Source organism: Passer montanus, unplaced genomic scaffold (assembly GCF_014805655.1).
Source record: "Passer montanus isolate IOZ18808 unplaced genomic scaffold, ASM1480565v1 scaffold97, whole genome shotgun sequence".
Classification (NCBI taxonomy): domain Eukaryota; kingdom Metazoa; phylum Chordata; class Aves; order Passeriformes; family Passeridae; genus Passer; species Passer montanus.
In genome coordinates, this window is record NW_024375145.1 from 1,983,360 (window position 1) to 2,007,662 (window position 24,303).

The 24,303-nt window shown below is 40.4% G+C and overlaps 1 protein-coding gene across 4 annotated transcripts in view; it reads left to right on the plus strand.

The window, feature by feature from the left end:
• The window catches only part of SSBP2 (single stranded DNA binding protein 2), a 135,532-nt gene that overhangs the window by 108,240 nt on the left and 2,989 nt on the right, over positions 1–24,303 (plus strand). For 3 of the 4 annotated variants that reach the window (XM_039696310.1, XM_039696311.1, XM_039696312.1), the window contains 8 exons: positions 3,513–3,561; positions 4,485–4,520; positions 6,359–6,413; positions 7,920–7,990; positions 8,704–8,782; positions 9,823–9,851; positions 12,426–12,524; positions 14,766–19,935. In XM_039696310.1, the coding sequence (XP_039552244.1) occupies positions 3,513–3,561; positions 4,485–4,520; positions 6,359–6,413; positions 7,920–7,990; positions 8,704–8,782; positions 9,823–9,851; positions 12,426–12,524; positions 14,766–14,795 (448 nt within the window). In that variant the 3' untranslated portion in view covers positions 14,796–19,935. Of the gene's footprint in view, positions 1–3,512; positions 3,562–4,484; positions 4,521–6,358; positions 6,414–7,919; positions 7,991–8,703; positions 8,783–9,822; positions 9,852–12,425; positions 12,525–14,765; positions 24,189–24,303 lie in introns of those variants that run through there. The other variant, XR_005626231.1, reaches the window with a different exon arrangement.

Below are 24,303 nucleotides of genomic sequence, written 5' to 3' on the forward strand. Positions count from 1 at the left end.
TGGTAGAAATGGATGTAATCTGGGTTCAGATTTATTCTAAATGTGAATGTAGCCGTGCAGAGTGTTGCACCTTGTATCCCTAAAGACACCCCCCATTTCAAATGGTGTAAGTACTTCAGATGTCACATTAAGGCAGCAGTAAACATTTATTTATGTAATACATACCCATTTTTGCTCTAGTTTTTGTAGGAAACGTAAATAAGAAATTATAATTTTCATTTCAAGTAAAAAGTTCCCACTCCTGAAGAAGTCAAAGAGGTACAGAAATATATTACATAATTTTGAAAAATCCACCGTACCTCTAATGGGTTTGGATTTCCAGACATACATGGAATCTTAAAGTAAATAAATTAAAATCTGAAGTTGTGTGTTGCTCTATCATATACATCACATGTGGGGATTTAAGACAATTCCAGGAGCCTTCGTGAGGGTAGGCATTTATGCTTTTCAATTAAGTTGATGCAGAAAAAATATTTAGGCATTTGAAATTCAGTGTGAGTGAAGTATAGGCACTGTAGAGGTTTTCCTCAGCAGAAGACTGTACGGAAAAATGGAAATTAACTGTCCAGGAGTGAAATTGGGGGATAGATAAGATATTTTGAAACTATTTATTCACATAAATGAGAGATTCTGCAGGAAAAAAATAAGAAAAAAGTTTTCTGTATGACAAAAAGTTTTCCTGGCCTACCAGAAAGAGAGAAGAAGGACCAAGGTGCTTATATTGTTGCTTTTTATAAACACATTTTATCAAATGGTTGCTCTGAGCTGGGATTCTTTGGGTTGTATTTTCTGGACATGAGGGTGCTTTCCTGCTGTAAATTTAGTGTTGTTTCTGAAATTGTCTCCAGACTCAGGTCTGGCATTTGAAATTCAGTGTGAGGATGGACCCAAATGAGCTCCCCTCACCCTTCACCCACTGCGGGTCAGCTGGGGAAATCACATTTCAGCTGCACATAAGGATGTCCCTTCCTAATGAGTGTTTTCTTTACATGACAATTTCCCACTGCTCTGTTCCTCATTTTCCTGGGATTTTTGGCAGTGCCAAGTGCAGGAATGTGTGCTCCACAGAAACAGCTGCCGTGTAAAATCCAGCTTTTCCTCCTTGGAAAGCAAAGGGAAGCTGCTTTGGTGAAGAGCACACTATCTGCCACATAAAATATTACCATTTTTCTGGGTGGGAAAGTGTCCCTTGTGGTCAGAAAGGCAGCCTGAGGGCTCATAAAGCAGCATTTCAGCCCATGCAATCCCAGATGCAGCACTGCTGGGTAAATCCTTGCTGTGCCACCAACAGCACCATCAGATTTCTGGTGGACGCAGCTGATGCCCAACCCATGTTCTTCCAGAGAATAACTTTATTTCAGGCTGTAAGTTTTCCACTTGGAACTTGGCATAGCCATTTTTAGGAAGATTTCATGTCTGTGCCAGTTTTTTGGGAAGAAAAAGGCAGATTTCAGGGAGCAGTGTTACATTTCACTGGTGATTTTTAACACCCTGTGTGACCTGCAGTGCTGTCTCAAGCACTAAGAATATCTCAGTCATGCCTCAGATTTAAAAAAAAGAAAGAAAAGAAAAAGGTGTGATTTTGTCTTTTAACTTCAATTCACAAACTTGAGTCTAGATGTTTCATTTCCTGATGGAATATATTTGTCTCTTGGGAAACTGGAATTTCAGACTTTTATTTTTTCAAGCCAGGATTGACACTTACAGGACAAACTCTAAAAAATTGCAGCCAAAAAAAAAGAAAAAAAGTAGTTGTAGCAACAGAGACTGTGTAAAGTATTTTGGAACTGGTATTTTTATGGTTATGTTTCATGACCGTATTGGTGCTTCCAAAATAAACACTTAGTAAAAGACAAAAGACCTGCTTGCATGGAATTAAAGAAAAAACTAATGAAATTGCAGTTTGGGGAGTTTTATATGTGTTTCACAAGCATTTGGCTCCACAAAATCCATGTGGCTTTCCAGCAGAATCTGCTGCAGTGATTTCTAAGTCTGTACTGAAAGCTGTCCAATAAATCTGAAAATTCCAGCAGCTTTTTAGATGAAAGGTGAGTTCCCATGTCTCAGTGTAATTTCTGAGTTTCCATATTCCTGTGGCTTAACCCAGCTTTGTCTCTGAGTCAGTACATGTCACAGAAATGAGTGCAAGTGTTTGGGGTGAAAACACTTTTAAGTGTTGTTACAAGTATTCATGATTTTTCTGAAAGAGGGGATCCAATAATCCAATGAAAAATAAGAAAAAGAACAGCAAGACAAAATACAAAGTTAATATTTCACTATGTGATCATCAGTAGAGGAGAAATTGCTGAATATTTGACCTGAGGAGCATTTTCTCTATCAGTCTTTCTTTGAATGAAGCAGAAAAGACCATACCAACATTCTTGATTTCCAGCATTCCAACAATAAAGACAGTGGAAATACATAAATTTTTTGTTGATTTTTTTTTTTTGAGATTGTTCCTTTATATTTTCATCAACAATGTAATAAAAAAAAAATAAGATTCAATACTAAATCCCTCAAGCAATGTATGCACTTAATGGTTTTTATTTCTGCAAGACTTAGAAAACTTTCAGAACTCATTAATAAAGGGTGATTCTTTCTCAGTGTTTCAGTCTCTCTCCCATGCCTGGCAAGCTGCAGTGGTTAATGTTGCTTTTCTACAGCTAATGAGGCCAAAAGGCCACTGAAAATGTGGAAGTTTTGTCATCTGCTCTGCCTCTCTGTTGTCAGGGCCTTCAAAAAGTGATTCAGTGTAGTTTGTAAACAAGCAGGAGCTCTTGGTACTCCCAGAAATAATTATGGATTTGGGACATTGTGAGGATGGAGATTTTACCTCTGGTGTGTCTCAGTCCCCTCTGCAGTGTTAAGCGATGAAGCCTCGCCCCCAAAATATTTTTCTCAGTTTAGCTGAGGGTGAGAAACTTAAAATAACAGCAACAGTTGTGAGAAAAACTCTTTGAGGAGCTTCTGGGTGTAATACATGAAAGTTATTACCATGGCTGATGCTGTTATCATCATGGTCATCATCATCACCATCCTCATCACCATACAGGGATCATAGCAACATCTTTTGTATGGCTTGTTCTTTTATAAATGAGGTGTTCCCAAAACATTTATTACCTAATTGCACAAGTTTTGCTAATGAAACCTGACTATACGGCAGAATTCTAGATCCACAGTAAATGAATGTGTCCTCAGCACTTCAGGCATGTGCTTAATCATGTGAGCAAGATTACTGCTTTTATGACTGAACATTTATTTATTTTATGACTTAAATTTATTTTCTGAGTAGTAAATAAATTAATCAACTCATGAAATGACTGAATAGCAGTGCAACAACAAAAATTCTGATATTGGATTTTACCTTGGTGTAGTTACAGCTTGTAAACACACTTTAGTTTGAAAAAAAAACATTTCCTTCCTCTGGAAACAGGTTATCCAGATTTTTTTGCCCCTGAGCTGGTCAGAGGATGGAGATGGTTCTGTGTCTCATCATTCTTCTTCTGTTTCAGGGGTCCTGGGGGTGGTAGACCTTGGCCAAACCCAACCAATGCCAATTCTGTAAGTAAATACTACAAATATATTTGACATCTCTTGTATTTAGGGAAGTATCTGTAAAATAAAGGTTGTCCTGGGATCCTGCATGAACAGCACTGTCTGCTATTTCTCCAGAAGGCAGAAAACCTTAATCTTCATTCAGGGATCGTATATCAGTGTCCATTTTTGGCACTTGTAGATGAATAAGGTGGGTCTGGCTTGCCCTGCTGAACAGTTCTTCCTGGCTTTTTAATTGTATTAGAGAAGTTCTTCAATTTTCTTTTGCATGTACTCAATTAAAATTGACATTTTTCAGCTGACAGTTAAGGTCTTTTCTGTCTCTGAAATCAATTGGCAGATTCAGTAATAGATTTGTTTGTAACAATGATTTGTTGTCTGTAGAGAAATTTGTGTTTGTCAGTGCAGTTGCTGCTCCCACAACAGCATTGCCCTGTGTTCCTTTGGAGAGAATAACAGCCAAGGCAGTAACAGGGAAGAAAACCAGATTAATCACAGGATTTCTCCAGGACACTGTCCTTAAAAATATAAATAAGACATGAAAATAAATACTAGTATCTTTTAAGGTGAAAGATGTGGTAGCTTCATTTGTTTTGTGGTGAAGGTTGTATTCAAAATTAAGTATCTCTGAGAACATACAAATTCAGTTTGTGCTTGGCTGACTCTGAAATGCAAGTATGTGCTGCCTGAGTCCATACACCTTATAAACTACATTGCCTTAGTAATCTTATACCTTATCATTGTAATAACTTATTATTTTGATAGTCAATATCTTGAAATCGCTGAAATTTGGCAGCAGGGGTGCTTCCCCCATGATTTTAGCTGTGACTCTCAATTAGTTACTCTAATTGATTCAGCTCTCACCTGCAGCTGCAGGAGCCCAGCGCAGAGGGACCCAAAATCACTGTTTTTTTCTGTTGATGTTACAGATACCCTACTCCTCAGCCTCTCCTGGGAACTACGTGGTGAGTGCCTTTGTGTGGGTTTGTTGGACATCACATCACACCCCTGTCTCACCTGGGCAGGGAAACAGCAGCCCAGATGTTGAGGGCAGCCCCCTGTGCTGGCTGGGGGCTCAACATCTGGCCTGCACCGAGGTTCCCCAGCCCCCTGTGGTGCAGATGTTGTGGGTGCTCATCACCAGACCCTGCTCAGCCTGCTCCACATTGACCTCAGTGCCGCTTCACTGCAGAAAACATTTCCATACCTCACACCATTGTCCATAATAATGGAGGAGAAAAAGCCCCTTGGCTTTCCCAGGAAAACCATGCTGTCTGGGTGTGTGAGCTTCTGCAGGGAAAAGGGGTTAATGTGTAGTGCTGGATTTTGTCTCTGTCACTAGACATTAACTTTGAGTATTATGTTAGACTCTTTGTTGTTGTTGTTGCACTCAGGTTATCTGTGTGGCTGAGGAGCTCTTCTAAGGCAGTTTGTTTATTCTGTTTTTATCCCATGCACGGGGCTGGTGACACAGGGTGACAAGGGAGAATTGTATAATTAAAAGCAATTTATTTAGACAATTAATTGGGGGAAAAGTTATGATTCCTGCAAGTGTTTGTAACTATAGGCCTCATTTTTTCACAACTTGGTGGCCACAGTCAATATTTGATGTCTCCAAATCTGTTCTTTCAATGCAGAACTTCACAGAGATCTCTCTGTTTGGAGGAGGTTTTGTGGGTTTACCAAAATCTATTGGTGAAGATTTTAAAGGCATTTTGGGAATATTTGACTTTATAGACAGCAACTGTTTGGGGGTGAGGGATGGGCTGGAGAGCTCCTCAAAAAGCTTTTTAGTGAAAGGATTTGTCATCTGAAATCATTCACTTTAAGAATGTAGTAAGTTTCATGTATATATATTAATATGTGCTGATGTCAAAACGTATATACTAATATATAAGTATATGTAATATGTATAAATATGCAGATTATATACTTGTTATACATTAATGAAATTATATTATCAGAGTCAAAATAGTTGATACCAAGAAACTGTCTAAGAGAAGAAAAAACCCAACGAGAGTAAAGGCAAATTTAAAATAAAATGCACAAGTTAATGAGGACAAGTAACTTTTCTTATCAATTATTAGTTAGTTGTTCCTACATCTCTTTATGTGATGTTGAAAAACGTGCAGAGAGAGTCCTTAGAAAATCAAGTGAGCTTAGTACACAGGTATATGAATAAAAAGTATATGGAGAGCCTGTGATGCCTAGGGAGTCCTATGGGTTTGGATAAAATGTGGATATAAATCAATGGATCACAGTTTATATGTAAAAGATGTATAGACAGATATCCTGTAAGACAGATACATCCAGACCCTTGTAATCACTGCCACTGAAAAGATATCCCTGTCTAAAACAGAATATCTGCTGTTTTAAATGATAACAAAAGAGATGAAGTATGGAAATAATAATTACTCCTAGCAGTCTGTGTATGTTTTAATACAGAAAGTCAACATTTATTGACTTTAATTGATGTAGGCATTTTTGCCAAAGTGGACGTTGGTAGTTTTTCATGTTACCTGAAGGGGTTCAACAAACAGAGGAAGCAAGATGTTATGTTTCTGTTCTTAGTAAATGATTAGGGTGATTTGAATAAATTCCTGGAGAAATCTTAAAGAACCCTAAAACTCTTGTTTAATAGCCAGAGCATTTTATGTTTCTTAGTCTTGATCACATTTGTGACATGGAAATCACCAAAATTTTAAACAATAAATGTTCTTTGATGTGGCTGTTTTTGTGTGTCTGTTTTAGGTTTTTTCTAACCTTTTAAGTCATGCTAACTGACAATTTTTACTCTCCCCAGGGTCCTCCAGGAGGTGGAGGGCCACCAGGAACACCCATCATGCCTAGTCCTGCAGGTACAGAAATATACTTGGAAATAACAAAATTATAAGGGCTTTTAGGGAGAACACATATATATATATTTAAATAAAGAGTCAGATAGCCAAATTACTGGCTCTTCATTTTCTGTATCAAGTTTTTTTCCATACTTGCTAACCAGCAGAGGAGGGTAAGGAAGTTTCCTAACATGCCATAAAAACTTGCTGCAGCCATATACTACTTCATTAAATACAATTCTAGGGATTTAAATATGTAGAAATCAAAACTAAAACAAATAAAACCCTGCCAAGAAATGAACAAACAGGGCAACCTAAGGTAAAGATATGTTGAAGTTCTCTTTTCCAAAGCATGAAAACACTTGGAAACTGGCTGTCTGTGAGTTTTGCCAAGGTGTTTACTGATCTCTGAGACCAGCAGCTCAAAGATTCCACAGCCCTGTGTGTTCTGACATGAGCCAGGACAGCAGACAGGTTTTCACCCAGAGCTTGGGGACAGCCAGGGATGTGTGGGGACAGCACAAGTTTCTGGTGGACAAAGAACTTTTTGCCTGCATCACTGAATATTACAAATAACTTAATAGGCTGATTTTACTTCAGGCTAAATGCTTTTCTGTTCCCCCTTTTTCTCAGACAGCATATTTGAATGTTCTAGTGATATGTGGTGCTGTGTATCTAGTGGATTTATTAGCTCAGATTAATGCTTAAGAAATCATCTTGGAAATATTGATTAGTGGACAAAATCCTTGATTTATCTTCCTTTTGTACACAGAATATCATTAGGCGTGGAATGGGCTTGTGGTGGGTGCAGAGTGTTGAGATCTTTTTATTCTCTCTGCAGTTACTGATTTTCCAGAATTGTCAATATATCTTTTTTTTTTAATCACACTATCCCCTTAGGGATGTATACAGACATTTGTCAGGTCATTGTCCTTTCAGTTTTTGTCATTTTGGGGTTTTCCTGCAAGCATTGCACCAGGCTGCACCATGAAGATAGATCAGCTAAAGCCTCCCTCAGGAGGGAAGGATCTTTGCAGTCCTCTGAAGACTTGGATATGTTCAAAATCATATGGACTTGACAGGGATGAGAGTGAAAAATTGTAACTCCCAGTCTGTGTAAGGAGAAGCTTTTTATCTTTTATTACAGACAGAAAACAAATTATTGATAGGAAAAAAACTCCTGTTCTGTGGATAACATTGAAGATGAGTGAAGAAATTTAGAACTCCAGGAAACAGGGTTTTAGGAATTTAATAGTCACAGATTCTTGGTGATTTATAAACCTTTTAACAGTCATGCATAAAGCTAGAGCCCAGAAGCAGTCACTTGGGGACCATGGCAATTATTTCTTTTCATAGCCCTGTTGTGTGGCAGCAGTGGATAGAAAGAGAATAAAATCTGCCATTATATTGCCACTGTGTATGGGATTGAGGAACAGTAATAATACTAACAAAACGACAGGAAATGTATGAGGTGAGTAATTTTATTGAAAAGTGTATTTCAGCACTTAAAGTAATCTCTTATTACAGATTCAACCAACTCTGGAGACAACATGTACACTTTAATGAACGCTGTGCCACCTGGGCCCAACAGACCTAATGTAAATATGAATTTTCTTACATCTCTGAGTAGTGCAGCCTTTTGTTAATCCAAACACTGTGTTTCCAGCAGCTGTCATTATTGCTAAGCTTTCCTTTTTTATGGGTGGATCTTCAGTTATGGGCCTCTGGGAAAAAAAAACTGCCAGTAGAACTTAAAAATAAATATATTTAGATATGCTAAGCCGTTATGTAGTAAATTGCAGATTTTTTGGCTATAATGGTAGTATCTTTTAAATGCACGAAGAGCTAAATTTAAGGTTAATTATGTAATTGGATAGAAACTGCTCAAGTTGTGAAGGTGATTAGGATAGGTTGGGTGGGGTTTGAAAGCTGTTAATTAATCACTGATGGATTTAAGGGAGTTATAAAAGTTTCCTGTAACTTCACTGGGGATAGGGCTGAGTTGCCAGCAGCAGTCTGAAAAGTCATACAAAAACAGCACTGAAGTAAATAATAAATTATTACTGTGTTGGATTCCAGCCTGCAGAGGTGACAGTCTCCAAAAACCATTAAATTGACCCCAAAAAATGCTGGGTTTCAGTCCTCATGAGACACCTTCTCTTAGAGGTCTGAGTGGGACTTGAGAGTCTCTTCTCATTCAGAGCTGAGGATTTGTCCTTGCTGTTTCCCCCCTTCTCCTGAGGAATACTTTCTGTTTGCTAGGTTGTGTGGTAAATAGCTGTGCAGTTTTTGATGCCTGCTCCTTTTGCAGTTCCCACTGGGGCCGGGCTCAGACGGGCCCATGAGCGGGCTGGGTGGAATGGACTCACACCACATGAACGGATCATTAGGTAACAGCACAGTTTGTGAAAATGTGTGGAGAAAGGTCTGTATACATCAGTGAGATGAAGGGAATGATTTGAAGAGGCTGTGGCAATGCAAAAAAAATCATAGAAGCTCATTGAGCTTTGTTGTGAGCAATAACAATTCAGCATAGGCCTCTCTCTCCTAAAGAGAAATACTTTTTTCTTTCGTAAACATGTCCCTCAAATGTTAGCTTACTTTATAGCTTACTTTAGCAGCCTTTCTTTACCTATTACAATCCTAAAATGGTTTAACTACTAATGATGCACATTGCATTCAAGTCAATGAAATCTGTGTGAGAGGCAGCCACACCTTTCTCTATCACTTTCCACAGGCTGAGAATTTTTTCTCCTATGCTAAAATGAAAAATTAAATTGAAAGTTGTGGGAGGATTCTACATGTACCCATAGTTTATCCTTTTGGGCCGTGACAAAATAACTCCTGATAACATCTATGTACCTGACATTTTTGGAGAGAGAAATTATATTTCTTCTCAGGCCTAGTTTGCCTGGCTGTATGAAGGAGCTGTTTCAGTCTTCTCCCACAGCTCCATTTCAGATGGTTTTGCTGTGATCTCTTCTACTTTTATACTCAGTACTCTCCCAGATTTTGTCTTTCCTGAAAATGTCTTTGGCTGCTAAGAAACCTTTTCTTCATTCATCCATCCTAAAATTGCATTTCCCTTATTCTCTGCTTTACCTGAGGTGAGAGCTACAGTGTGTGAAAAAACCCCTCAGTTTTCAGTGGTCTTGCACTCAATATATTTAATTTTATTTGCTTTCCATTACTCTGTTCATCAGGATCATCTGTTTTCTTCTAAGAGACACTCAGTACATGTAGTGCAATAGCAGTTGATGAAGCCTCAGACTGATTGAGTGGATTATTCCATACCAACTGTAAACTTTTATTAAGTTGGTTATTTTTTAAAATGATGATTTTTGTACTATGTATTTTCTATGAAAAAAAAAAAAGTATTGGATTAGCTTCAGCTCAAAATTAACTGAGCATTTGTGTATTTCAATTTCAGGCTCAGGAGACATGGACAGTATTTCCAAAGTGAGTATCTAATCACGGATCTGGAATTTTTAGAGTGTTTCACTCTAAACTCAATTCCTTTTTGTCTGTTATGAATCTTTTTGCTATGCACCTATATTATATATAATTAGCTCCAGTTCACAATCTGATTGATCATGTTGTAATCTTTGGTGCTCTTCAAATAAATTAAACCAGTTCTAATAATCAATCCTAGTCAAATGTAAATTTGGGAGAATTTCTTAGGGTGTTGCAGGATTGGGTTTGTCACCTCTCTAAGGTAATGTTAATATCTTAATGCTCAGGATAAATTTCCAAAAAACTAGATCAAGAAGTCATTTCAGAAGAAGCACTGTTTTGATACCACAACATACTGGAAAAGGATGTGAGTGTAATCTGCAGGGATTTTGCATCTACAAAAACAATACTTGAATGTGTCACTTCTGTAAAAATAAACCTGCTGTGGATGTGGTCACCATTAACTTAGGAATTAATGAGCTGATGTGGTAAAGGGGCATAAATGTGTTCCTAAATGTTATAACATTTCCAGACTCTGCATGACGTAAAGTGATGGAAGGGGAAGACCACATTGCCTCAGCTGTGCAGGGAGGGATTCAATAAAACCCTCCTGTGAGATGACCAGCATACAGCATATTTTTAATCAAAGTCTATATTTTTTCTTCACTGTCTTACTGAAAACTGCAGCATTTTTAAAGGGAAAAAATCACAACATTTCTGTTTTTAAAGCCAGTATTCCACTTGTAGCTGGCCAGTATGTGCTGGTACAGGTATCAGCAGCTCTGAACACTTGGGTCCTAAACAATTTACCTGAAAATCTCATAATATGTTGACCTGCATGAACAATTCATGGAAGTAATGCTTGATCTATGTGATTTTGAAATACTGAAAAGAAAAATGCTGTTAATTTTGCCTGTAAAACAGTTGTCCAAAGAAAATGGATCCAGTCCTGGCAGAATTAGTACAGCTCACAGAATTCATAGCTTTCTAGAGAAGATTTTGGCTAAATTGACTGAATGGCAGCACATGAAGTATTTTATGAAGTAAGTTCAGACGAGGGCAGTAAATGAACTGAAATTATGCATGTTAAATAAACATTACCAACCTGCATTTATTGCAATGCCCATGGAATCTGTGCAGACACCAGGGGCACCCTTGGTTTTGAAAATCCCAGTTGGTGCTATAGTGCTGCTACAAGCAGCCACAGAAGCAGCCTGGGGGAGTCACTGAAATGGGATTTTTCCAGGAATTTGGCCCTTTGAAGCTGGCGTGCTGCAGCAATGGCAGAATGCCAAAGCTTAGTTCTACACAGAGCAACACAAAATAGGGGTAAATCCCCCAGAAACAAGCAAAAGTGCAGGAGCGTCATATAAAGTACGTGTGGCAAGGTCTGTATATTGCTGGAAGCTGAGGGCAGTGGGAGTGCTGGGGTTGTGTAGCCTGACTCCTGTGTCACACAGGCTCTGGGCTCCCTGGATGTCTGTGTGCTGGTTCACTGGAGAGCAGACTTAATTAGCTGGTGTCAGTAACCTCGTTAGGCTTCAGTTGCTGTCCAGTGCCTCAGGATCACAGTTGTGGAAGTAGTGAATTAGTCTGAGGAAAGCAAAAGGGCTAAAGCAGGGATTTTGACCCAACACTCTGAGCTGCATTTCAGGTGCTGGTGAAGAATTTCTGCTTGCAGGTCATGTATGTAATTAGTTTGGTATTTATATTCAAATTGCAATACATTTTTCTGAATTCAAACCAAAAAAGCCAAGGAAAGAACTGTTGGATGAATGATTTCATTATGAGGTCCATGGTTTCACTCTCCCTTTCCCTCAATACTCTTTTTCCATGGTGACTCTTCTGAGTGGGAGTTGTAGCAGTGATGGGAAGGGGATTGCCCATGGTCCAGGCATGGCAGGGTGCTGCAAAGCAGCTTTGTAAGAGCACCTGACTGATGGCAGTGTGTGCAATACCATGTGTGAGCCGTTGGTGCACAATAATTTCTGTAGCAATTGCCTTGTTTCACCCATTCTGCCTCTGAAGTTGCAGAGGTCACTGTGCACCTCTGTACGGAAAAGAGTAACGATTAATTTGTGGAAGGCTTTAGATTGTTACTATTTCAGTGAATTGTGGCCGTGATGAGCAGCCCTCAGGCACAGGCCTGTGCAGAGCTGATCCATCCTGCCTTTAAGCACATCTTTTGTCTGTCTTTAAGTTCATACCCATAACTCACGTATGTCAGGGCTCACAGACGTGGCTGCATTCCCCCACATGATTTAATGTGGCGACAGAATTTCCTCACATCCCTGCTGCAGCCTTTTATAGCTTTTCTTGACTTCAGCAGAACCAGGTGCTGGCTATAGCCTGAAAATGAGGCGCAGGTAAACAGTCCTTGCTTCAGGGAAGAGAACATTACTTAACAGACTAAAATTAGTGACTGAATCATGAAAACCCCTGCTGGGGCTGATTTCTCATCCTTGAGAGGCCCAGTGCACCTGAGTGCACCAAGTTCTGTGTGGAGCATGCCCTGGGCTCACCTGGAAATTAACTGAAACCTGCAGCACTGAATCTGTATTTTGCATTATTTTTTAACAGAACTCTCCCAGTAATATGAGCATGAGCAACCAGCCTGGCACTCCCAGGGATGACAGTGAGATGGGTGGAAACTTCCTAAACCCTTTTCAGAGTGAGAGTGTAAGTATTTCATTACCTGGGCTGTTGGATTGCAAAGGTGAACCTACATCTGTGGCCTTTTGTTTAGAAAAAGAAACTTTACAAGTTTTGTAGTGTGCTTGTAGTGCAGCACTGTGCCTTGCATGGTTTTTAATAGTTTCTGAAAGTACAGTATTGATTTCAATAAAAAATGCTGTGCAAAAGAGAGCTGAAACTGGAATAGGTGGGAGGCATGGATTTACTGCAGAAACTCTCTGGCCCACAAGGTCAATGAAAAAACAGGATTTACACTGAAGTATGTGATGAGAGCACCAGTGGATTCCAGATGTTGCAGTGTGCTGTTGCACCCATAAAAGGCAGAGGTTCCACTGGTGATCATGCTGGGGAAAACTGTGGGTATTTTTTGTTTAAATATGGAATGCTCAAAGCAGCAAAATGTGGTGTAAACATTTTACAGAGCAAGACTGTGGTATTGTCATACTCACATGCCTGAGGCTGGGTTTCTAAATCCACATCTGGGTCCCTAAATAGGAGTGTAACCTCATTACCTGTGCCACTGTGACCTGCTGCTCAGTAAACAGCTTCTGTTACATCTCAGCATAGTTGAGTTCCAGGGAAAATTCCCTGGGAATCTGATTTTGAGGGGTTTTGGGAGGTTTTCTTTTCCAGCTAGTGAAAAGGAAGAATTTCTGCCAGTTAGCTGTTGGTGGGCACACATTCAGGTTGTGCGGAGTGTTGAAGAAAACTGTCATACACAACCTAAAAAGAGCAATGTTTAATATCTGCCAACATGGCAGTGAGCACAGAGGCTCCATGAAACGTGGTCCCTGTTCCTGGCAGCCCTTGGCTCCCAGTCTGGCACGCTCTGCTGTGCTGAGGGCAGCCAGGGTCACTGCAACAGGGCCGTGGGAACAAGAGGGCATCAGTGGTGCTCTGCAGAAAATCAGTGTTCTCAGACACTCCCTGGGTTCTGGGTGTTTCTGTGCTGCCTGGAAGAGCCAGGGACTCGGATTTCTCAAGGCTTGTTGAGATGTGCGCCTGCAAGGCAGGAGTGGCACATGCCAGGGCTGTCCCTGTCTGCTCCCAGGGATGCAGCCTCTGTAACAGGGGCTGCTCTCTCATCCTGCTCTGCTTTCTGATCCATGTTTTGCCACCTGGCTGCTCAGAATAGGTGTTATCATGGAGTCCTTTCTCAGGGAGATTTGTTGTCCAGTTCACCAGGAGTTTTGGTTAGGGGTGAGTAAGAATCCAGGGCTTAAAAACAAGTTGAGAATCCTAAACAACTTGAGACCATTCCTCTCCCCAAATGATTCCCCAGATACCTTGGCTCAGATGCAGGAATTTACGTGAGCAGGTGCTTTGCTTTAAGCCTCAGAGCTGGTAGTCAGACCTGTGTAATTTACATGACAGGGAAGACCCATCTGAAATACTCTTTCTATATGCTTGGACACTTGGAAATGGCCAGCTTGGAACTCAAGACTTGGCAGGATATGTGGAGCACATGTGGTTTTGCACATGCAAATCTATATTTTCTTTCTCTTCTGTCATTATTCAAAATGCTGATCCTCTTGCATTTTAACATTTTCCTCTACTTAGAGGATGTTAGACCAAATTAAGTGTTTTTTCAGTCCACAGTTTTCAATTTAAAAGCAAATTAGGTGTATAGTTGTGCATTTCTTCTAGGTCCTGTGGTGTCCCATTGATTATTGTAATGGAGCACTGCTAACCTGAGGGTAGCTGTAGCTTGGGTAAAGGCTGCAGTTCAGTTTGTGTCACTACAATCGTGTGATGTGATGATTCCATTTTTGGGTCACATAAAGGAGAATGACCACTGGTCCCTGATTCAGCTTGCCCCCTAAAATTGCTAACAAAAAGCAATTCAGACCAAAAGCCTAACTGAATCACAGTCATACATATCTTTGTTCCTTTTTTCCCCTGAAGTAATCAAAACCTCCCCACAATCTTGTGTGGTTCAGCTAGCCATGAATGCAGCCAGTCCTCTTCAGACTAGGGGCCTGCCCAGGTAAATTCCCCAGTAGCCAGCAGTGAGATATTGGTTCATCATTGCCTTTGTCAGCAGAGGCTGTACTGTGGCATGAGAGAAGCACAGCAGAAATGCTGGGGACACAAACTGAGCTGCAGCACAAATTCAGGAGGGAGCTGAAGGAGCTCTGGAGCCGTTGCCGCAGCCCAGGTGTGGATGTGGCTGCCCGTGGGTGGGGGGAATGAGTGTTTGTTAAAATGTGGATTCCTCTTTTGCAGTACTCCCCTAGCATGACAATGAGTGTGTGACCCGTTCTCAAGTGTCGCCGTGAAGACCACAGTGAGTTGGCCCTCTCCAGAGAGCTACTGCAGAAGAAAATTATTCGTCCCAGTGTACAGTTTAACTAAAGGATCTCAGACACAATCAGACCCACCTGATTTTTTTTTGTTTTTCTCCTACCATCTCCCCCGTTTTGTCAAGACAGTGGGTCCCAAACATGCTTGAGACAACCGCAAGGAGTGGCATGAGGGAAGTGCCCGAGGTGGAGCTGCCAGCCTGTCTGTGTGTGTACATGTGTGGGTCAGCGTGGGGTGTGTGTGTGTGACACGCAAGCACACACACACACTCAGACCCCAGGACACTGTAACATAGGATCATGTGACATCTTACGTAGAAATCAGAAGTAGGGACTTTTATTCCATTTCTTTTTTTTTTTTCACGTTTACATTTTAATTATTAAAATTTGCTTTCCCTCTCCCATCCTGAAATGTTTTATGTTGCATATATCACTGCTTTATAAGTTATTTTTTAAGTTGAACTCAAAGGATAAATCTTTTGATTTTGTTAGTGTCTGCCATTATGGATAGGAATAAAATTGCTTATACGAGCTTTCATTACCTTGTGTTTGATACCAGCTACCCTGTGAATCACAAATTGTACTGTGTCAAGAAATAGAAGAAAGCTCATCTTAATTTTTTGGAGAAATTTAATAACTTCCACCTAGTTTGGGGATTTTTTTTGATACTTTGCCTTTAAGAGGAAAAAAAAAGCACTGAAGGTTATTTTTCTTCTTTAATTGAAGCCTAATATCTGCAATATCTATTTTAAATGGAAGCCTGAATTTGATACAAGCTTCTCAGTTTATATAGAGTACTATAAGGTTACTGTAAGTGAGCTCCAATTGCTATAGAATCTAGCAATAAAGTGTCAGGGCTTCTCCCGCCCTTGGAATTGAGTTTTCTATTTAGCATGGTCTTCTGTAGGGGTAGTAGTTAGTGGAAATACAGTAGAGTCCTTATCACCAAAACATTTTCCAACAACTGAAAATTATGTTTCCCATTTTCAGTGATTCTCAAACATATATGGGCAATCTGTGCTCCTAATTATAAACAGTATTTCCCAAGCCCATTTAGAAAATCAGGTCACCCTGCTGTTTGGGTGTGTGTTTTCTGCCATATCTGCCAGAATTAATTCCCACAAAACTTTCCAGTCAGTAGCCTTGTTTTTCATTTTTGAGCCAAAATGCCATAGTGAACTTTTTATGACTACTAGCCTTGTTGTGAGGGTGTTACCTTTTGCCATGACCAAAAGAGGAACAAAGGTCTGGGCCCTTTTATGAGGAGGACATAGAGTTAGGTATAAAAGCTGGGGCCAGAGTGCAGAAAAAGGCCTAAAGGAAACACTTCTGGAAGCATTCCCATTTCTCTTCAGGCAGAGCTCTGAAACCAAGATTATGGTACATTTCCTTAGCTCCTGGTGATTTTCAGCTGCCCCAGGAAAACAAAGGTTTTCAGTGTGCTGTGATACAAAGGCTGATGATCAGCAGTGCAGGCACAAAGTGGCTCAGCAGAAATTGGTGCCACACACAAACAGCAAATTCCTCTCCTTGGACTTTAATCCAGAAAAGCCTTTCCGAGGAGGAGCAGCTCTGGGATGTGGTATATCCATGTGCAAGGGGATTCTCTTTCATGAGCTTGTGGTAAAGGAATATCACCCATATGTGATGGGCTTGTGATGGTAGCTGGATGTGTAAGGAATACTACAATCTCCAAACTACTTTTTATTTCCATAGATTATGCATGTATGATGTATGGAAATAAAAAGATTTAACATGTTACTCTCCTGTTAGGGCTATTCAAAGATTAAAGTCTCAGAGGATTGAAATTATGTTGAAGTATCAAAGATTTTGGTAGCTTTACTTTTTAGTAAGAACCACTTGATTAGATGTAAACATGGCCTAGATAGTCATTCTATGGTTTTGTAGACTGTATTCCTATTGATTATGAAGGTCACATTAATTTGCTTCTCTTTGGAAAACACTGTGTTGCTGTCTCCAAAGATTCTGGAATACCCTGCTATTGGCTGAGTCACAAACACAAAATCAGGTGTAATTTCTTCAGACCCTTTGCTGTTGTCACTAACACCACTGGTGTGTCCCCATTACACCCAGAGTCCAGGTGTCCTGGCATTACCTGTGGGACCTTCCAGGGACCCTAGGGCTCTTTCTGCCCCAGTTCCAGTCAGATGGTGCCACTGCTGGTGGACTGAGGTAGATGGGAGCAGTGCTTCAAGTGCCAAAGCCCATTCCCAGGTCAGTGAGCTGTTGGGCACCTTGGAAGGATGGAAGTCTGACCTTTAAACCTGTGCATGGGACTGCTGACACAGATTGGATATCAATATTAAAGCAGGTTATCCTCACTTTTATACAGGAGCAAAATGTCCTTTCAGCACATAATTGATTGACTGTGTCCTGCATTTCTGACACCCACGCAGCCCCACAGGCTGCAGCTGCTGTCACTGGTGCTTTGTCTGAGGCTTTACCCAGGCTTCTGGAGAGCCCTGGTGCTGCAGCTGAACCATTAGAAAACAATCTGTTGTACTAATTACTCAAATTCTAAAATACACCTTTGGATTGTCTTTTTCTTAATATGCACAGTGCTTTTTGCTTGTTCATTTCTCTTTCCTTTGCTCACAAATCCTTGTAGGATTTTCATGGTATCTGGAGTATCAATGTGGGAAGACTATTCCCAAGCACTCAGTTTCTGCTCCCAGTTACATTTTTTATGCTCCAGATACCAGGAGCAATGTAACTGCTGTTTGGTTCTGTCCTTATGCAACAGCACTGATGATAATGTCAGAACTTGTCCAGCTCTGGTAGGATTTCTATTTTAAGTGGTGCAGGGTAGATCTTCTCACACTGGGTTTTTAGATAGATCTTGCTCTTTAGTATAGAAGTAAATAGAAGGTGATTCTGTAAATGGGTATTTCAGGCAAAGTTGAAGTAAGGCTTTCTAAAAGCAGAACTGATTACATCTTAGAGTAGCAGAAATGGAGAGTAAGGGATTCTGTTATGCTGTGAGAACTCTTGCTAATATTTCAGCTTTGTAGAAAATCAGCTGAAACTGGATTCACTTGTGACCTTCACAGTGAAACCAGGGTCTTACCTGCTGCTGAACCCTATGGAAAGGAGTGCTCAGATCCAGATGTATCTCCATGTCATCCAGATTTTATTGCCATGTCTAAGAGTGGAGTAGTTTGAGGCAAGGAAGAAGCTGTCTGAATCACAGGTAAAGCATGTGCCTGGCGTGCATTAACAAATTACCTGGATAGTTGTATGTAGGGATTACATTACTTTCTTAACTATCTGGGAATGAAGAAAACCTGCAGTTTGGAATTTGCACTTCCAACCTCCAGAAATTCCATTTTTTTATTTGGAAGCCCTGTGGTTGCTGAGCCCTGCCCACCCAACATGTCACATACTCAGAAACAATAATGACTTTCAGGCTTCCAGCCTGTTCCCCATAGTGTAGGATTACATGTTCCATGTCCCAGACATCCAGCTGTTCCTTTCCCTTCCAACAGGAATACCCAAAGACAAATATGTAGGCTAATCATTTATTTTAAATAATTCCACTTGGAAAGAAGTGAATAGAAGCTTGCTTCTTTAAGGATGCATCAAAGGACAGGTTCTTGAACTGCCGAAAACCAATTGAATTTTCCTGTGTTCTGTGGCAATACTTCATGTGCCAATGATTTGGAATTAGATTTAATGAAGGATCAGCTATTACAATATTTAGTGCTGATCACTTTATTCAAAATGATTTTTCAGCTGATACACGTTACACAGGATCCTATTTCTGTATCAGTTAATTATTAAGAGTTTTCCCCTGTTCATGGTCAGCTCTGATCCATTGCTGTTGTCATGGCTAAGTATGGACTGGATTCTTCACTATTTGACTCTACTCATTGGCATTTCAAGAATGTAAAATATACCTTAATGACATAAAGTACAGGTAAATTTATTTTTCTTTACTTCACATGAAGTGGTGATATAACTGTGGGTGCTGTCACAGACACACTTGGGTTTGCTCAGGCCTTAAGGATGGGAATCCTGACAAATCACATCTTTCAAATAAACCCCCCCTCAGCACTCTTATCTCACATTGAGGATCCAATTCTGATTTAGTGATTCAAAACAACTCTAGGAATTCAGAAAGAAATTAGTTAGGTTTAAATTTTGTTGTATGCAGCTCTCTCTAATGTTCAGATATTGGCACAGTTCTGTAAACTGCTGCTTATGCCAGTCCTGCTGAAACTTTGATGAAACCATTCACATAAGGTCATTTTTTGGGTAGGATGATAGGATTTCACCCTAGTCTGGGTCAAAAATATAACTTACCTGTGGTGTAATATTATTTGGCAGATGTGGAAACTGAGTACATAGAGAAAAATACAGAGGGTCTGTTGAAATTACCAAAGTGATGTTTCAACCTGAAAAATGAGAAGAGAGAGATTAAAATACTGCTTTGAGTGCACTCATGTATAGTGTCTACGTATTGGAAACAAATTGCAGTACCAAATCTAGAAAAGAGAAAAAAAGGATCATTTACTCAGCACATGAAAAATCTTGTTCTGCCAACAGCTTCACCTTGATTTCAAATTGAGCCTGCACATAGTTAATTTTAAGCAGATCTAAGTACAGATAGTATCCTTCAGGAAATTAAAAAAGTAGAACTGTAATAATTAAAACCCATACTTGAACATGGACAGTCTAGAGCTCAAATTAAGTATTTCCTAAGCAGACATTATTTTACAGACTTTACCAGTGCAGATCCATGATTATGTATCAATAATACTGACATGCAGAGCAGATTTGGCTTTCTTCTGTTTCTTACTTTATTAGAGCTTTGTTCACTAGTACACGAACTATTTCTGTGAATTTGTTCTTTCATCTTGTTTTCAGTTGTGCAGCCATAGTTTCCCTCAACACAGCCAACAGCTTTGCAGTTTTACTCCAAACTTCTGTTTGGTTGCTGTTCTTCATTTAAGCTTAAAATGTGTAAGAAAGCCTCTCATGTAATAGGAAAACTTGCCATAAAAAATGTATAAAGGTTTTCTTGGGTACATGTTTTCAAATTTAATAAATGCAGTTTTCAGTTATAATTTGAAGTGGTCACTTTCTAGCCACTACTTCAGTTTTGTGTGCAAAAGAAATGGAGAGACAAAAAAAAGAAATCATCCTTTTTTCCTTTATTTTACTTCAGCATTGTAAACATTTGCTGAAAGACATGGTTTTGGGGAGATCAGATAAAAAAGAGATTTGCTGCCTAGTTGCTATAAATAATAAATCTGGACTTCATGCTGAAAGCTCCTTCCCCGTCCCCAAAAGTGTACTGCTTGACATGTGAATTGTGTGACCTTGTACCAAGCCTAATTCACAAACAGCGGTTCAGTTTGCCTGGTCAGTGCTTTCCGTGTGTCTCGTGGAGGATTCAGGGTTCTGTGGTCTCAGAACAGGGACCAAGTGGTCGAGCAGGCTTGTTCCCAGGGTCAGGTGGCTCCGGAGTGGGCAAATATCCACCAGAAACAAGGTGTTCGTTCCTACCTCGCTGTTCTCTTGAGAACTTGCACAACTCTCTTGCCGTTAGCTTCTGGGGATCCCTTCAAGATTTTGCAATGCTGACAAGCGGCTGGATTTTGCTAAGAGACAATTCTGGCAATTTAGCGTCAGTTTTCATAGGGAAACAGCACAAAACATGGGGATTTTGAAAGGTGATGTGTTCTCAATAGCCTGGGTGAGACTGTACAGTCTAGGAGTTTGGGCTATTACAGATACTGAAATCTTCAGTAATTGCTTTTGATGGGAAGAAGTATTGTTGTGGAACAACTGCTCTGATCCATGAGGAGTCACATTGTCAACTGGATGAACTGGATATTTTAGGCTTCACTTCTGTTGTTTTAATCTTCATGTTTTACCCCCTCTCACTTGGGCTTCCCCAGTAAATGTACTGTGCCAGATCTTTGCACAAAAATTAGAGCATTTTGCCCAACAAGCATGCAGGAAGTGTTCATAACTGCAACTAGAGCCCTGCTGTCAAGAGTTTATTTCATTAATAGAGAGGAATTGAGTGTAACTCCAGATAAGGAGTGGCAGTGCAGCATCCTGAGAGCTGTCACTGCTCAAGATCAGGACAGCTAGCATGCCACTAACTCAAAATTAGATGGTTCCTAACAATGATACAAAATAACTTGAAAGAAAAGCTGGTTTTTGTCTTGCAGATTGGATGAAAATAAAATCCCAAATACGGGATATATTTAATTGAGGTAGAAATTTATTAAAGCTCTCTGTAACAGAGGTACAGAGCACATCCAGTGGTTTAGTGGGAAAGCAAAGTGGTGTTACTAAATTGTTGTCAATAAACATAACATCCAAAAGCAGGTATAAGCTATTTTCAAATTCATTTTTATGGTTTGGTTTTTTTCTGGTTATGTTGTAGTTGTGATTTGATTTGCATTTACATTGATGGATAAAGAAGAGAACACAAGTTCCCAAAGTAGGGCTGGAATGAATTTGGGCTAGAATTAGAGACATGGAAGAGTGGTGTGAGTAAAGCTGGAGTTTTCTGTCAGTTATAAATCAAGTGAATTTTTATATTACTATTTTTCCAGGACAACAAGCATCCACACCATAAACTTTGGCTCTGTCATGGCTGTTTGAGAAGTGTGAATCCAATTGCTGTGTGTGCTTGGACACCAGTTTTGAGGGTTTTTTTGTTTTGTTTTTTTTTGCAAGTATCCCCTTGGAGTGCATCTACTTTGTGCATGTTTGGCTAAAACCACAAAAACAAACCACTTTTGTTTTTATGGATTGCTGCACACGCATCTGGTTCTGGTGGAAAGAGGAGGAAGTTTTGTTAGCTCGTGGGTTGCATATTTATGTGAATTACTTACAGCATTGGTAAACTACTGTCAACTTTGTTCACATTGCACAAGATACTCTGTGTTGTCTATTGCTGGTGTTATAACCTCAGTGATCCATGCATATCCTGTAAATTCCTGTAGGTTCTGTGTAAGAAATCTTGCCACCACTGCTTTCTACTGTAAATTCTTGTTTTGAAGCAGGAGGTGGCATTTGACTGTACAGCCATGTATATATTATACTGCACCAGTCCTTGTTCTGTCCTCTGAACTCGCTGTCCACATCGAGTTGAAGCTCTGTTAAGCACGCTTAGTGGTTTCAGAATTTATTTCAAACAGCAGATCTATAAGCCATTTACAGAACTATTAAATGTAATGTACAAGAATTCAACCCAGTTCATATCCTTCTCTGAGAGCTTGGGGTTGGATTGCAGCAGGCAGCTGCAGGTTTTGTGGCGTCCCAGGTGCCTGTGCCTGCACACCTGAGAGGTGTCACAGCTGTGCAGTGTCCCCTGCAGAGGGGTGCCCCAGGCACAGCACCTGGGCAGGCTGCTCCTCACAAAGATGTGTTTTTTATTCCCCACAAGCTGCAGCAGTGCCAAGACAGAAGCCCATCTCTAGGGCCATTCGAGAGGCACAGCACTGCCTGCCTTGTGTCCTCATCCCCACCCACTGCAGGCTGTACCTGAGGTGGTGTTTAAAGGAGATTTGACCTCTCTGTCTGGTTACCAAGAGAGGAAAATAACCTGAATTCTGGGACTCTGCATTCTTTTTTTACAGTATTTTACGATATACAACAAAGACCTGAAAATGTCTGTGTGTTCTTTGCTGGTTTCTGACATCAGAATTTCAAGTCCTGTCTAGTCTGAAAGGCAATGATGGGAGAAGCGAAGAAGCTTGGAAAGTTGAAGGGGATTCTTACTTGGATTACTTTAACTTCTGTGTTTCTATTGATAGTTCAATTAAATGAGTAGGCTAATCTTTAGAATCAAGGCAGTCTTAATGACTTTGCACCTTCACCCTTTCATGTAAGACTTTGAGAACTTGCAATAAGTGTTCCTCATGCTTACAGTCCGATTTGTAGATAAATTCCCTGTATTTCTAAGATCAAAAAATATTTCTACAGTTACTTTAGCCCTTTACAGAGAACAACAGGGCAATCCCTGTCCCATAATCCCAAGTATTTGTAGGTGTATTTTAGACAAAGAATGACTTTCAACATCATAAATGAAACTATTGTTCAATATTCCAGTCTCTGGAAGTAAAGGAAACCTCAGTAATTTTGCAAACCAGCAAGAATGAAACTTGTCTATATAAATACTAATGTAGAAAGTGCATGCAAAACTTGATACTGCCTCTGACCTTAATCGTTACTATTGATACTATTGGGGATCTCACAAATGTGTGTTTCAGAACGCTGTATTTCTCCTCAGTGTGTGCTTCATCCTCATTTCCGACAGCTCCTGCCAAGAGCCAGCCCATGCCGTGGCCAAGGCGTGGGGATGCACAGCTCCCACAGCACCACGGATACGTGGACATGAGTGCGTGTTGTGTTAGGATGAGTAACCACTCCGGCTGCAAGCCCCTCCAGACCCTGTGTGCAGCTCCAGGGCAGCCTCTGGGGTGTCTGGGAGGGCTGCAGTCCCGTGCACCCAAGCTGTCTGGCTGGCCCATCCCAGGCGGCTCCGGGTGCTGCTCTGGGGGATTGTCATGAACTCAAGCCTCACTGTGTGACGTGTGATGAGCTCCTTGCCAGAGCTGCAAAGGCGCAGGTGGTGTGGGTCACTGACCCAGAGCGTGTCTGGCTGGGAGCCTCAGACAGGGCTGTGACAGACTGGATTGTCATGGTGATACTGTGCCACCACATCAGACTTGTTTCCGCTCCATGCTGTGGCCTGATTCATCCTGCCCTAATTTCAGCTGGCTAAAAATTACCTGCTGGGTCTTGTGTGTAAGTCAGAGGAGGGACACGAGTGGAGAGATTGCATTATGGCATCATTTGCCCTCACCACTGATGAACAGCTGGAATTAGGTGGGATGAATCCAAGTGTGTACAATTGGCTTCTCACACCTCTACACAAACGTGTATTTGTTTGAGCTTGGAATGGGCAAGAATAATGCAGCTCCTTTGAACCTGAATCCAAGTGTCTTACAGATGACTTTTCTGAATTCAATCTCAAGCATGATATTTCTGCCCTGTAGTGCTGTTTTCTGTATTTTTACTTTGATTGTAATCAACAGCTGTAGCTTGAACTTGCAAATTGTTGGAACAATTCTAGAGTGATGATCCCTGCCTAGGAAACCTCACCTTCATTTCTTAGAGTGGGCTTCCTTGTTAGAGTGGGCTTCCTTGTTACCTGCACTGATCTTCTTTGGAAGCAACACAGGGAAAAACCATTGTATAGATCAATCAACACCAGCAATAGCATATGCAGCTTTTAAATTCAGCTATGAATTTATGAGCTTGTAACTATGAGCTATGAATTTATGAGCTTGTAACTAAGGTATTAATGCTCATACTTTCCAGTTGTGGCTAAAGATTCCTTTCCTGACAGGTTCAAGGAATAGATCTAGGAGGTTATGGTTGAGGATTGTGAGAACACATGTAGTAATGGCAGT